The sequence below is a fragment of the Manis javanica genome, chromosome 15 (genome assembly GCF_040802235.1).
Source record: "Manis javanica isolate MJ-LG chromosome 15, MJ_LKY, whole genome shotgun sequence".
In the NCBI taxonomy this organism is placed as follows: Eukaryota; Metazoa; Chordata; class Mammalia; order Pholidota; family Manidae; genus Manis; species Manis javanica.
Genome location: NC_133170.1, coordinates 57,782,091 through 57,797,766, shown reverse-complemented (window position 1 = coordinate 57,797,766; position 15,676 = coordinate 57,782,091). Strand labels below are relative to the sequence as shown.

At 38.6% G+C, this 15,676-nt stretch overlaps 1 protein-coding gene across 26 annotated transcripts in view; it reads right to left on the bottom strand.

Moving 5' to 3' along the window:
- The window catches only part of ARPP21 (cAMP regulated phosphoprotein 21), a 146,530-nt gene that overhangs the window by 94,908 nt on the left and 35,946 nt on the right, over positions 1 to 15,676 (bottom strand). For 22 of the 26 annotated variants that reach the window (XR_012125850.1, XM_037014364.2, XM_073223632.1 and 19 more), the window contains exons 2-8: positions 10,313 to 10,486; positions 8,339 to 8,504; positions 7,379 to 7,420; positions 6,539 to 6,628; positions 2,437 to 2,581; positions 898 to 976; positions 176 to 235 (exon numbers count right to left, since the gene is read on the bottom strand). Coding sequence is in view for 25 of the 26 variants with exons in the window: in XM_037014364.2 (XP_036870259.2) it covers positions 176 to 235; positions 898 to 976; positions 2,437 to 2,581; positions 6,539 to 6,628; positions 7,379 to 7,420; positions 8,339 to 8,467 (545 nt within the window). In the remaining variant the exon portion in view is untranslated. Of the gene's footprint in view, positions 1 to 175; positions 236 to 897; positions 977 to 2,436; positions 2,582 to 4,473; positions 6,335 to 6,538; positions 6,629 to 7,378; positions 7,421 to 8,338; positions 8,505 to 10,312; positions 10,487 to 10,568; positions 10,813 to 11,360; positions 11,435 to 15,676 lie in introns of those variants that run through there. The other 4 variants (XM_037014365.2, XM_017674995.3, XM_017674999.3 and 1 more) reach the window with 4 other exon arrangements.

The window sequence follows — 15,676 nt, the reverse complement described above, 5'->3', positions numbered from 1 at the left end:
AACCATTCCCATCAGCATACAGCCCCCAACTCTAACAGCATCTCCATTTAACAAATCAGCAAATATATTAGATAATGTTTTATCTATCCCTAAATCTTTCCAGAATGGATAATTATACCCGAAAACCAAAGTAAGACACAGCGTAGAAATTAGCCGGGTTTGCGATTTAACGTACTTGTTGTCCCCAATGAAATCGATGATTTCCTGCTCCATTTTCAAGAGTATCATCCTGTCCCTGTAAGACAAATGTTCAAATGAAAAGATTTTATGCACTTTCCATTCCAAAAGACCCAAAAAGTTCATTTGGATATATGGAAAATACTGCTTAAATGTGTGTGACTACAAATCTGGATCAACTCTTCTCTGGAATATGCCGTCCATATGCATATGGTTTCCTCCTACTTCAGATGATTTCTCATCTCAGTTGCTTAGTATTTTGTACTTTGGGAACTTTTGTAGTTTTAATGCTAATTAGTACATGCAAGATATTAGGCCCATAAAACACACCAAATAAACTGTATATTTTAAATTGTTTGGAAACTGGCACAAAACAAAGCCCTAGTAGATGGCTGTATAACTGCATTGAAGCATAACTGGTTCATCTCGCATTGCTTTTCATTCTGTATTCTTCCCCATGACATCAGGACCTTTTTGTGACCAGGAAAGCAGAACTCATATGCTATAGTTTATTTACTGGATAACTACCCAGCAATTAAGGCTATTTGAACAGTAAACATGCCAACTATTACCAGCAAAGAGATACAGGAGATAATTTAAGACATCAGAGAAGGTGTCTGAATTTCACAACCCGGTTCTTAGTCGTGTTTGGATTAATCACTTTGATTCTCATATTTTGCTTGACTCTTTTAAAAATCACAAGTTTATTTAATAATTTACCTGGAATTATTCTTTAATGTGTTAATCAGAAACTCGTGTAAGTCTATGCCTGTAGAATCCGTATATTCTTGGCTGCAATCTGAAACAAATAGCAGGATGGAGCTGTCAGGAATGATAGTGGGGAGGTGGGATAGAAAAGGTTTTCCCACCCTTTCCAGGTTCCCTCCTGCTCAGGTAAATTTAAGGTGATGCTATTGGGATGAAGGATACATTTCAAAACTAGCAACCTGGCAGTGTAACATCAGAATGAAAATTAGATTTGGGAATGGAGATCACCCAGCATATGCTGAGTGTAGAAAGACCTGCTGCCATAGGAGGGGAAGTGGGCACAGGCTGGGTGGTGGGGGTGGGTGGAGTGAAATGTGATGTATTCATTCTGTGCTGAAATCAGCCAGGGTATGACCTCCGTGTGACAGGTACTTCCAACCCACAGAGAGAGCTCTTAAGATTTGAGTCCTTTGGCACCCTCTTTGTCTTAAAACAGAGAAGCAGATAAAGGAAATCTGTTACAAGACAATCTAAATACCAGTTGGTACAAAACACAGGAGGGCACTAAATATTTCTAAGTCTTTCAAATCTTCCAAGGCTGGCTCAAGCTGAATTTCTAAAACCATTTTAAGAACCTGTACTTCTTTACTCTTGTTACACCCTGTGTTTCAGATATGCAGCAGCAGAGACAATCATCCCGAGCAGCTACGCGGTTATACAGCATAATATTAGAATTAGTTGTCATTTCTCAGCTGATGCCCCATTCTTTCTCAGTTATTACAAAAAAGTCTACTGCAGAGCTACTTATTCATGACATTTTCATTTCAACTTAACTTAGTTTTAGTTTTTCCTCTCCTTTCTTTTATTTGGTTTTGTTTTAGTTTTGTACAACTGCACGTATGGTGATGATTTGAAAATTCTGGATTGTAGATTTGAGGTTTTAGGAGGAATTACTTTATTTGGAAAATGTTATGGACATAGAAGTATGTATGCTTTCAGTGAGGAATTAAATGGTGGTTTATGAGTTGAAGAGGCCCAATCCATCTGTACCAGATAAAATGTTAAGCACATATTCTATGGATACCAACATACACACCTGTGCTTCAGGGACCACGTGACTGATCAACTGAGAATGGCTAATCCACTATCTGTCTTTCAAGACAAGCTTGAAAGTTAAGATGCAAAACTGGGTGTCATTACTGCTTATCAATCCAAGTTAATTGGACTAATAAACCTGAATTAAGAGCAGATTTATATTCACTCCTTTGTACAAACTTACATTGAAAATAGGAGACCCAAATGAAAATCCAAAGAAACATGTGATTGTAAAAGTAACCTTCCTAGAAACACAAAATCATGACAGCATGAATGGAAGGAAAATTGAGTTCACATCTTTTACACACACACACATACGCACATGCACATATGTACACCTATAAAATTATATGCAGAGTTTGGCAGGAGGTGAATATGTGTGTAAAATTTAGAAGGTATTTTGTGACTACTTATGTGTCCAAATAGAGTAAGTTAAGGAAACATTTTCACGTTCACCTTTTGATAACATTCTGATCTTGGGTTTTTCAGAGGTTTTATCTTTGTTTTTATCCTTTTCTTTTTCTCTGTCAGAGTCATCTTTCCTAGATTTATCATCCTCTTGCAGGCTGGGGAAACTGGAAAGCTGTAAATGAATTGATTCCTGTTGGGGAAAAAATATAATAATTTAGGGCCAGATTGAAGAATCTCTGTCTGGTTTCCATTTTGCATAGAGGTTATGAAATACAGGAAAATGAAAGCCAGGTGCAGATTTTTTTTTAAATGGTAAAAAATTAAACCTGTCAGAAAAATAATTGCCCTTTAAGGTGAACTAAACTTCAGAAGTCAATGGAAGGTCATGAGAAACATCTAGCACTAAAACTTTGCCTCATGAATATTAGCTTGAAGCATATTACTTTCCTATAGATCACAACTCTTATTTTCTCTACAGGTTTATTTTTTAAGCACCTAGGAAACATTTTTTTATGAGTAAGCTTGCATCACAGTCACTGCCATGTCTCCAAAAAGAAAGAAGAAAACGCCTTCTGCAGTCTTTTTCTATCATTCCTTATAAGGAAAAATTGGCACCAACACGGACAGACAGATAATCATCATTACAGATAGAACAGACATAAAAAAAAGGCCCTCACAGTCAACTTGCAATAAAAAGTTGATATTAGAACCACATCAGCAATGATTTCTACTACTAAGGAAAAAACCAAGCTATCCAACTGCAGGGACCCTAGGCATGGACCATTACACTGTCTGCAAATTCCATTAATGATTCATCACACTCTATGGTTACAATAGATGTTGCCTTTTAGAAGAGGTACAAAGTTGAACTGTAGTTTCCATTGATTGTAAATACTTAATAGTCTTTTACTTTTAGTATCAGTTAGTCCTTTCCCAAGTGTCAGATTCTCTCAAACTGATGCTTGGTCTAAGATGAGCCATTTGCAGTATTGGGCCTGGGTCCACTTTTACGTTCACTTATTTTGCACTGAAAACAGATCATTTTGTGTTAACTCACATACCAGCCATTTGGTTGATAGTATGTTCACTGTTTTGAAGAAGAATGAACCAAATTATGTTGTTTTTTTGCTTTATGAAAAACCTCTGCTATGAGTAAAACTATGACAAATCAGCCAACATTAGGCCCACTTGGTCTTATGTAAGAGATCATTTGAATTTGATGAGAAAGCTTTTCTTCCATCAGTGACATTAAAATCTATGATGTAGGGGAAAGAAATATTCCTAATGACTAATAACGTTTATCACTGAAAACTAAATTAATGCTCCTCTCCATGTGACTAACTTGATGCTTGCACATCCTCAAATTAGGGCCGATCTGGGATTCCTAATGGCTCTTGGTAAACATGGCTAATCTAACAAGAATAAAACAAAAATCCTCCAGGGCCAAGTTTCTTTTTTGGGAGGGGCTCCCCTGGGAAGTCCTGACTGGAATAAGAAGTCACCCTGGTTGGAAGGACAAAGGATATAGAGGATGAAATGAAATGCATTCTTATGATAAATATTTATCTTATCTAGATGTTCTGAGTCCACATGTTTATCTTGGGGATGGACATATGCAAAATACATAAAAACAGAGTGTAACTTGATTGTAGGTTCTTTTATCATATGATCTGGGAAAGAAATGTCTTAGTCTGCAAAGGTTCAGGCAGATTTTAGGGTTACAATTTGCTTCTATTGCTAAGGAAACAGCTGGAACATTTCTGGCCGAGAAGAAATGGTTGGGGGTGGGGAGGAATCAATTGGACTGTTGAACAAGAGGGGAAACTGAGGGTCCAGGCCATGGGAGTGGTCTCATCACTTCTCCAAAGCCAAATAAGCCACCCAGCCTCTGTTAGTTTGAATCTAAAATCAAGGAAGTTTGGGAAATGGATGCAAGAACAGAAGCTAAGGGGCATCATCTACAAAAAAAATGTACAAATTCATGCCATGTGTGAACAAACACTATACTCAGAAAATTACCTATCTTATCTATGCATACATATACATTACGATGTTGAAAGAATACACAAAAGTGCTATAGAGTTGGTAAAAAACAATCTGTTATTTTTTAATATTTTTATTGATATGCTCAATAATAAAATACAAGTGTTAATAAATACATTGGTACAGGATAAGTTTATATCCAATAACAGTAAAAGAATGAGTCAAGTTGCAGTAACACACTGATAGGTAAATAGTATAACATTAGAAAAGCAAAACTCCTTCAACTTAAGGACAGACTAAACCATCAGCTATGGGTCTGAGATCAAGTAATACAGGTAGCGAGAGTTTTTCCCACACAGGAAAATGAAGGCAGTTTTCCAAATACTGTGAATATACAAACATTGGGGAAGCAGTGTGATCCATATACTGTGTACTTCTGCCACTGTTCTCTGGGATTCAGCTCCCACATTTTGTAAGTGCCTGTGTTACCTAACGAAGGCACTGCATATCAACTCAGAGGTCTGCTTCTTTTCCCTAAAAATGTGACATGGCCACTTGCTAACATGTGTGTCTGGGTGTCTTCTCTCAGCCCCTGCTCCCAGCACCCCTCAGCCAGTTCAAAGAGAATCTTGCAAGCTCTAATTCTCTCCTACAAAGCTAGTCTTGATTTCTGAGCTCAGAACCAGCAGGAACAAAGCACTGTTTGCATCTCAGTTCTCTGCACCAAGTACCTGGAGAAACTAGACTTAGGTCCAGGACGGGCACTATGACACAGGTGATCTCTTAACAGATTTCCTCCTGGTACCTTGTCAAATGGGATAAAAAGCAGATTAAGTCTGTAAAAGCTGTCCTTCTCTGCCTGGCACTTGGAGTGGGGAACAACGGCGGCTTTACTTCGCACAGACTTTGTCATTCTGCAGAGTTAACATATATCGTGTGCAATACTTTACAAGCCATCCATCAACATTTAATAATACAGGCCATGATATTCACATTATTCCCCCTTTTCAATCTCCATTAAAAATAGAAGCACAGGTAAAATGCTGAAGAAAAGCCACATTTCTCAGAGCCCAAGTAAAATAAAGCTTGCGTATGAAACAGTGATGGCTATAGAAAGATAGCCTGTCTATGCCTTACGACACAAGTGGCATGGTAAGAAAATGAGGCTAGAAAAAGAATACTCTTAGGACAAAAATCTATAAGGAATTTGTTTTTGGTCCTTTTAAAGAAAGAAAGTGCTCTCGATCAATGCTCTCTGCATCCATGAGGAGAATTTAGAGTATTTCAATTAAAGTAAAAAGAGAAAAACAAAACAAGACCAAACAAAAATAATGCTATCTTAAACAATTTTCCCTCCCTTGGGCTCAGATAAGTCATCTTACTTTTGTCTTGACTGCTCTCAGCCTCTGATAAAACAAAGGAAATTTCAGCAGCAAGACTATTTTTATAAAAGTTAATACGGTGCCCAAATGGCAAACAGAAATACATAGACGTGAAGTTTCCCGTTTGCCATGGGAAGGTTTTGTTGGAATTCGAATTGTTAGAGCCTAATAGTTTCACTGTCAAGAGCAAAAATATGTGTAAGGATATGCAGTGATGTTATTAATAATATTAACTGAAATTCATCAGCAGCTCAGATTCATTTCTGGACAACTTTTTCCAGTATTGAGAAAACCTCCACCAAGGTCATAAAAGTATGTCTCCAAAGCTCAAGGCACCTTATTCACTATTTCTAAAGTTTCCTAAGAGCCAAGAGCTGTGTTTCTTATAGGCAGGTGCACGGTGGGGGCAGTAAGAGGTAACGATCTCCTGTAAGGAAGGAGATGGGATACTTAGGACTGTATTTGGTTCAGTCTTATCAAAAGAGAGCCTTTGAGGAAATTCAGCACTACCGTGCTTACTTTTTAAGTTTTAATCTAAATTCTTTTGGATTCCTTTCCATTTGCAGTTTTCAGAGGGTCTGGAAAAAAAACAAACGTAATACTCTGTGACAAACTGTTCAACTAGTTTAGAATGTCTCATAAACAGGGGACAAAGCCAGAAAACTACCTCTTTCTTCAATTACTTTTTCTCCCCCGAAACACTACTTAATGCCAAATTAATACTCATGCACACAAAGGTAGATCCCGTTCATGCAACTGATGAAAATGACAGGGGGGTCTACCTGATCTTGAAGATTGTCACCTCCTGGTCTGCCTGAGGACTCTTCACAGACAGCAAGGCTGCGAGTCAGTTTACCTTTTCCGGCTCCTGACTGAGAGGGGGAAAAGAAAAGGGACAGGAAGGGAAATAAAGGACACAAACAGAGGACATCTGCAACCTGTCAATCATCTCCACCTTCACAGGACATTCCCAAATCTGATTTTTAAAACCGAGCTTCAAATCGGCCCCTCAGTGCTGTCTACACTGGCTCACAGCATCAGACTGTGTGGGCAGGGATGCAGGCGGACGAGAATGTGAGCACTGACTTGAGGACCACTTTTAGCAAATCATGCCCATCACATTGGAGACTTCTGAAGAATGGATGTCTGCCATTTCATGAGAATGTAAGGGGAAAAAGATGACAAAAACAATTGTCTTCTAAGACTGATTTTGGAAGGGATTTGACTGAAATGATGCTTCAACCAGATGAAGAATGTATCTAACCACCAGAGCCTGTTCACTTCAAGGCAGAAATCAACTGGGGAAGCTAAAACATGCACCCCAGATTTTATTTAAAATAAAAACAGAACAAGTTGTTATTTGTTTCGTTAAACACTGTCAAATCTACCAGTGTGAAAATGGGATCAAATTTATACATCTGCCACTATGGGAACCCTAAATGCTGTAATTAAAAAGTATATACAGGGCAAAAAAAAAAAAAAAAAAAAAGAAGCCATCAAAAAGCACAATGCCAAACAACGCAAGCCCAAAACAGAAATGCTGGCAAACCCTTTAATCACAGTGGGAACTACGTAATTGACATCCATGGTATCAGGTCAATGCAGCCTCTCCAGATCCCTACCTTGGATTTTCTCCTTTCTTGATTCTGAGCCGCCAGCCGCCTCTATATGTAGAAACAAATAAAACAAACAAACAAACAGTAAACCCAACAGCCAGGAGAAAGAGAGAGAAAAAAAGGTGTCAAGTCACTCTAGTCAAGGAATCAATTGTAACAGAGAAAAGGTACTCAAAGCACTGGGGAGGGTCCCCCCAAAACTTCTGCCCTTTTAACTTTTAGCTTTCTCTTCACAGCAGCTGCTGGAAAGGAAAAAAAAACTGACCTTAAAGACTTTTGGCATTTATGATTTTCTGCCTTTGCTCACTATACATAAAAAGAGTTAATACATTTGCAGTTTAGCTGGAGGAAAATCGGTTCAGGCTGTTTGCAAGGACAGTTGTTTTCCCTCCATCAAATCGCTTGTTGTATTTCCTCGTATCACTTTTTCAGTACTGCCAATCCCTGCCAACCCCCTTCCCCTGACCCCCCGCCACTTCCTGGTCTCCCTTTTTCTCTTGGACTGGGAATTCTAGGGCCCAGGATTGCAGGCTAACAAGAACGGAACCTTCGCCTGCCCACAAAGGTCAATAGAGCTCACCTCTGTGATTTTTCTTAGCCTATCCGGAGCTGGGTATTCATCTTTCATGGCACAGCAATTCCATTTTTAAAACTCAGCTAGCCTAATGCTGCCTCCCCAAAATCCTTGAGGTGCTCTGGAACTTAGTATGGCATTGCTATATGCAAATTCAGTCATTAAATAGACCATATGGATTTTTTTTTTCATTTTGAAGGGCATTTGAGAGCATCTTTTGGTCAGGAAAAACCGTGACTACTAATTTGGAAAGGAGAGGATTAGCTGTATGGATTTCCTATTTATTTCACCAAACTCTGAAAAAATAGAAAGCAAACAAACCTGAAAAGTATTCTAAAAATGAATGAAAGAACCGTGCCCAGTGGTGGGAGAGTGGTTTTTCCCAGGCTCACCTGCAGCTCCAGCTTCTCCTCTTCATCCAGACTTTCAGACTTAACAATGCCATTCTCTGGTGTGCTGGGTTCCTGCTCGGTCCCGCCTTCCTCCACTATGGCCTGATTCAGGTCCCCTTGCTCTGACATCCTCCCGATGCAAATTAAAATGACAAGGTTTGATGCCCTACAAGGTTAAGATGTCACAAAATAAAGCCAGTGCAGGGCGAAGTATTTACTATTGTTCTTGAGATAGTTCTGTCCTCCCTTTGTATCCAAATTTCAGTGAGCAATTCAGGCGTCCCTGTCAACTTTATACAAAAGGAAAACAAAATCAGAGCAAATCAAGTACCCTAGGCAGGCACAGAGACAGGTCTCGTAGCCCTATCTACCTCCCTCCACACACACACACACACACACACACAAACATTGGTGAACACACTTTGCTACCCAAATGGACCAACAAATCTTAAATGGAGATGCATAACTCCCACACATCTACCCATCTCTGTGCCCATGACAAAACATAAGAAAAAAGAAACAGTGTTTCTCCAACTTTGACCAGATGACCCTCCACTTCTGAGTCAAGAGGTGGTCTTGGTGTTCTGTACCACCAGTAGGAAGAACCCCAAAATTATTTGCAAGTCTCACCTACAGACATACTTTCTTAAGTATGAGGGAGACAGTACACTCTACAAGGGGCAGAAATCAATTTAAGAGGTAATAAAGCAGTACAAATACAAGATCTAAATTTGGCAATAAACCTTTCAGGGCCAACATTTTCAGGCTTCAAACTGACAGCGGCATTATTAAAAAGCATGAGTCCTCTCCCAGGTCGCTGTCAGTGGCCCGTGCGGCCCAGGTGGGAAGGCTCTGGCAGGCAGCTCTGATGAAGCCGTCCCCATCAAACTGCCCTACCCCAGGCTCACAGCAGACTACTACACAGACACCGGAAATGGCTTTTCAAAGCTAAAGCCTGTTATTATTATTTTTTTCTCCCTACCTCCATGAAACCCCTGACACTTCTCCTTCTGATGCACTGTCAAATGAGGCTCATGAATAATTTAGCTTTTACTTCCTCCTCAGGTTTTCTTAAGACATGAGGGAAAAGAAAGAAATAAGGGGAGGAAGGAATGAGAGAGGACAGAGAGAAAGAGGAGAAGAAGGAGAAAGGAAAGAAAGGAGAAAAGATGGGAAGAAAGAAGGAAAAAGAAATACACAGAGAAAGACATTAGAGTCTAGAAAATCAGTCCTTACACAAAAGCTCTCAAACAAAAATTGTCCTGGTCCCAGTTGTTACAGTGGCAATTATGATTAGGCAAACCAGTGTTATGATATGTTTCTTTGGGAGTGTTTCATTACCATGTACTAATTCAGTGACTTTATTTCCAACTGGAGATAGGAAGCATGAGAAAAATCGAAAACACAGCAATTTCTGTTGCAAATTTGCTAAGATCGACCATGACAGAACAGATGGTATCTAATGAAATCTTTAAAAAAACACAGGCTTACTTGGCAAAGGATTGTGGGAATGTAAAAGGACAAGTTTTCCTAAAGGATGGTGGTTGGAGTCAGTGAGTGACTAGTGAACAATGGTTTTAGGTCTGGGGAGGTCTTAGGATATTCCATCCAGTGTATTCTGACAGAGTTCTCCTATTCCAGTGCTGCTGGGCTTGTGTGCAGTTCACAAAATAAAAAAAAAGTTCTGTTTCCCAAAGAGCTTGCTTCTCAACTTATTAGGTCGGGGGAGGACATGGGCTGTCTGCTGCCCTAACTCTTTTTTTCAGAGCATTTCAATAAAGAAAAAAGATCGTGACCACATTTACAATGGAACAAACAAACTGAGCTCTAATTTTATAAATAAGCCCACTGAGTCCCTGATCCAGACCCTGTCTGTTTGGGTTACACTTAGTAAACTCCTTTATGTAACCAGGCACATTTATATGATCATAAAAAACTACAGACGAGATGACAGCCAGACAACAAGACCTTTACCTTTCAGGCAGAATTCCTGCTGTCGGGCTTGGCGATGTGCTAGCGGCGGCTGTCGTTGTGCACCAGCAAAATCCACACAAGTGAGCACAGACAACTGGGGTCCCATGTCCCCACTAACAGTTCAGAGTGCTCATCTCCATGCGGTTTCCTTACACAGTGTGACACATCATCAACCTGAAAAAAGATGAAAGTCAATAGTGATAATTGCAATAATCATGGTAAGGTGAAACACGCAAAAAAAGACCAGGTTTCTAACACTCTGACCAGCTTCCAGCAAATCACGTTCACAGCTTGATCCAGCTCCACCTGTCTCAAGCTGCCTGCTTCTCCTCTAATGAAGGCTACAGCCCGGCTGTTCAAGTCAGAACGGCACCCACGCAAGGAGCTAAAATTAACAATTGCATTATGCACCGAAGATTACTCACTTCAATTTTAACCTTTTTTAGTGAAATCTCGCACTTCATATTAAAAAAAAAATAACAAGCTTGTGTGTTTGCCTCAATGAGAATCAAGATCACCTATGAGCAAAGTCCTGCCTCCTTTTTTTTTAAATGAAGACTTTGTCTTAATTATAGATTAATATAATATATTTTAATGCTATTTCTGTGACTCCTTTCTTTTGGAAAGTTATCCTAATGAAACGTCAAGATTTTGCTTTACTGAGGCATTTAACTATATAAGTAAAAAATCAACAAACTTTCGCCATGGCACAGCTGCTTAAAGTTTGGGAAGATCCATTCCTAATATTCTTGTTGCACAGTGAACACAGTCCAGTCTGCACCCTGCCCTCCCCATCAGGATTGCCACCGCAAGCCAGGCATTCTGTCTGACAGTAAAGAGGCAGTCAGAGGGATCCAGCAGACTGCAAACTTTGAGGCTGTTGAAAACAATTCATGCTATAAAGTGCACTTTCTTTTTCTCACAACTCCTACAGAAGCAGTGGCAAAGACAGCCTGAATGCAAACACAGAGATGGCTTCCTAATATCATTTGCCAAAACCAGGCAGCTTCTTTCTCCTTTCGCACTGCAACTCTACTCTGGTGCACACCTGCTAAATCCAACCACACGCGCTCCTCTTCCATCACGTACCCATCTTTGAAACACTAAATGCATCTCAGTTATTTAGTCTGAAGTTTAGAAATCCTCCCTGCCTCCCCCCCTTTGACTGCCCCCCTCCCAAGTATAAACAGGCACAGCTGGTTCCTCCCCGGATTTTACTGTGGCTATATTAACAGCATATTGGGTTACAATGCCATTTGTTGTGCAAGAGGAAAACAACTGTTGAAAATGCGATCACTTACACAGTCACTAATTTCTAGCTTTATTCGTATTTTATTAAAATGGATAATTTGGCTTTAAAGTATGTTCCTTTTGTTGTTAGAAATTACAGAGTTATTGAGAGATAAACAGGCATGCATTTAGAGCAAATATGGATCACTAATCAACATTAATTTTCATTTTTCAATTTTGGCCGGTTTCTCCATGACCATTAGGACTAACACTTGATGTCAAATAGAACTCAGTATGTCTTAAAATTAGAATCTATTTAAGTAACCGGCCCATTACAAATACATGAGAATAGGCACCAGGGATGGATGGAATTACCAAATGCTCTTTGGATTCTGTTTTTCTTTTCCCAAAGAAAATGAAGTTATCCACGATCACCACACCCTTTTGTCTCCTTTTCTTGATCCTCATATTTGTACAGTGGCATTTAATCCAGCAGGTGAATGGCAAAATACAGTTTTCAAATGTAAGCCTTAGCTGCATTATTCCGGCCACAGTAGGTGGATGCAAGATATAATTCTTCCCATGAAGAAAGAGAAAGAACAAACTGATATTCCTGTAACCAGCTCGAAGCGCGAACAGCCTGGATATATATGTGTGCGTAATTACCAGGACACATTTTGAAATAGCACTAAGCTCTGAAGTCAGCGAGGTATTATTCTTGCACGCCTGAATCATAAACTCATCATCTACCAGGATAAAAGAGAATATGGGCATATGGGAATGAGCAGAGAGGAGCATATGGATCACAAATATTTTTGTAACTGATTAAAATTGTTCTCTTTGCTAAGAAAGCAGTGCCAGGAAACCAACCCTTTCTGTTCCCCGAATTAACCTGACTCTTCCACTGCCATTTAATCTTAGTGTGTCCCAATATCTCCCATTTTCATAAAAAAGCAAAACTATGTTTAAACAGATATCTTTTATCCAAATTGGTTACCAGATATTCTGGCTGAGTTTCAATTGTTACAGCTGGGAGGGTGGAGGGAGGAAAGAGGAGACTCTACACCAAATGCACAAAATGAAAGTTACATAGTTCTTTCAGTGGTCTAGTATTTTAATAGTTTACCCCCACGATTTAGGGAGTTGTATTTAGCAAAGGCAGTCAATCACTTGCAACCCATTATGTAGGAAATGGATCATCAGTACTGTCAGCTATTTACAATGAAAAAAGTGAAGAAAATAATTACCATTTCACATTATATTTATTCTTTAGCTTTAGAGTTGAAAATAATAGCAACTGTGTAACAATGGGGATGAGAGAGGGAGCAGGAAGAAAGGCACAATGCAAAACACCAAGTATTCTGTCCCGCATCACCGCCAAACACCACAATAGGTGTGTCCTAATGGTGTGTGTTTGTGTTACATATATTGATCACTGCGCTGTCATGTAGATAAAGAGAAATCAACACTTAATTCAAATTTCAGCAGAGAGATATTCTCAGAGGATATCTAAAATGGGAAATTAAAGCTGAAGTCTATAAGGAGGTTGGGAGGGTCACTTTAGTAGTCACTTGCCTTGCAATGCTTTCACTAAAAATTAACACAGGATGATTGATCTTATCCCAAAGCAGTACAGGTACTTTATGATGAAACAATGTGATCAAGATTTACTTATCTGAACAACTGCAATGTTTCTCCCATATGCACTGTTCCTTCTCTTTTTAGCTGGTAACAATTCTGCAAATGTCAGCCACTGGCAAAGGGGGGCGATGTTAGCGTTCTGTCAGTTTGCTGCGTAAGGTATTTAAATACTGCAAAACCTTATAAACCAAAGACACATCCTATTCTCAAAGCAGTTATTCTGTCATCTTTTAAAAAATTTTTTGAACACTTGAGATTTTGTTTAAAGAGTAAAAAAAAGTTATTGGGATGTAACCGTTTAGAAATAGAGCAACCATGGCATGAATAGTGTACAAACTAGTATCTTTAGCAAGTTTGAAATTTGCTTGCGTGACAAAAATAAGTAAATTAAGCAATGAGAAATATTCACCTAAGTTAAATTTCCCCCCCAAAATTTTCCTTTTCCATACATGCACAAAAAACATTTACCCAGGAGCACTACCCTTTAATTAAACCCTCTGTGGTCAACCCTCATGCACAGGCATTCTGTAAGGTTCTTGAGCCACCCATACACATACCAAAATAAGCAGACAAGTGTTTTAGAAGAAGACCAGGATGATACTTAAGAAAATAAATTTTCATTCTAGGATTTTAGGGATAAAAAGATTTTACATGAATATTCTTATCTGAGCTTTAACTTTCTAGGCAGTTTATAAATATTTGGTAGATAATAATGTGGAATATCACTTTTTCTTCAATAACCATTGCAAACTGGAGACAAACATAACCTAGATCAACACCTAGCAGAATCCAAGTAGTGGAAATAATTGATGTCAAAGCATAAAAGAGCCCCACAATAATCATGAGTATTTTAAAACTAAGAGAGGAAGAGAGGTCTGATCTCAATCAAAATATCCAAAGGAGAAAGTCCAGTGTTTCAATTCTTCATTCTTATAACAGTCTTTATGGAACCTCTACTATATGCAAGGCTGTTCTATATTATGACATGATACTCAGGTCAACTAACAGAACTAACACAAAAGAAAACTTATCCAAAAATATAAAACAGAAAAAAAATAAATTCTCCTAATGGGTCCACATGAGAAGTTTTAAAGATGGATTAAATAATTTTATCTTCCCCATCCTCTTTTTGATTGTTCATGAACTGGAAAATAAAGCCTTTTGCTTTTATTATTCTTAAATTTATCAGTGTATTCTAAAGGAAGGAAGACATAAACTTGGGAGAACTGTCTAATGGATTGGCTCCCAGAATATTTGAATATCCCCCAGAGAGTGACCAAATTGATGAAAGAAGAAAGTGAAATGTAGCAAGGATTGATGTAAGATCTTACATTTGAGTGCTAAGAAAGAAAAGTTGCATCACTTGGAATTTTTAGCTTAGACAAGAGAAGACTTAAGGAGGACAGGATAGCTATTTTCAAATGCTTAACGCATATTCAGAGAAAGCTAAATTGGCCTTGCTTGGTGTTGGTCCAAAAGTTAGAGCTAGGAGAATAAAGAGAAGAATCTACCTTTTTAAACATAGAACCACCATATGACTCAATAATTCTACTCCTAGATATATATCCAAAATGAAAACAGGTACTTTTTGCACACCAATGTTTATAGCAGCGTTATTCATAATGGCCTCAAGGTGAACACAACAGAATGAAAATGTGGTATAGAAACAACACGAAATATTATTCCTACTTAGAAAAGAAAGGGATTCTGATGCATGGTAAAACATGGATGGACTTTGAAAACATTAGGAGTAGTAAAATAAGCCAAACACAGAACACATAAGGTATGCTTCCATTTATATGAAGTGCTTAGAACAGGCAAGGTCATAGAGACAGAAAGTGGAATGGAGGTCACTGGGGGCTGAAGATAAGGAAGAAAGAAGTTATTATTTGATTGGTACAGAGCTTTCTTGGGGGGATGATGAAAAAGTTATGAGTATAGATGTGGTGCTGATGATACAATATTGTGAATAGATTTAATGCCACTGAATTATACATTCAGGAATGGCTCAAATGATAAATAGTACTTTGTGTATATTTTATCACAATAAAAATGAACATAAATAACCTTTTGCTTGTTTTCCTGAGTATTAAATGAATCAAAAGTAAACACACCCATGCACATACAAACAGATCAAGGGCATTTGAAAATAATAGTGCAGCAGGAGGAATTATTGTCACGTGACTTTACACCTTTTCCTTTGATATATTGGTAACACAAGCAGGTAAAGACAAGTTCTGTGGATGTAAGCTGCCCAGGTTTATACTAGACGTGCATAGGTGTCCATCCTCTCCCTCATCATCTTAGCAGTCTTGTCTTTGGCAAGATAAACTTTGCTATTTAAGCATCCAATGTGAACATTGCCAGAAAAGAAAGGTTAGGATGCAGTGTTCAGAAAACCTTCCACTGCTGCTCTTCAGAGTCAGTGTATGTGTGACAGTGGTTCTCATCCATAAAATGTAACAGACACTGTTTCCAACAGAAAAAGACCAC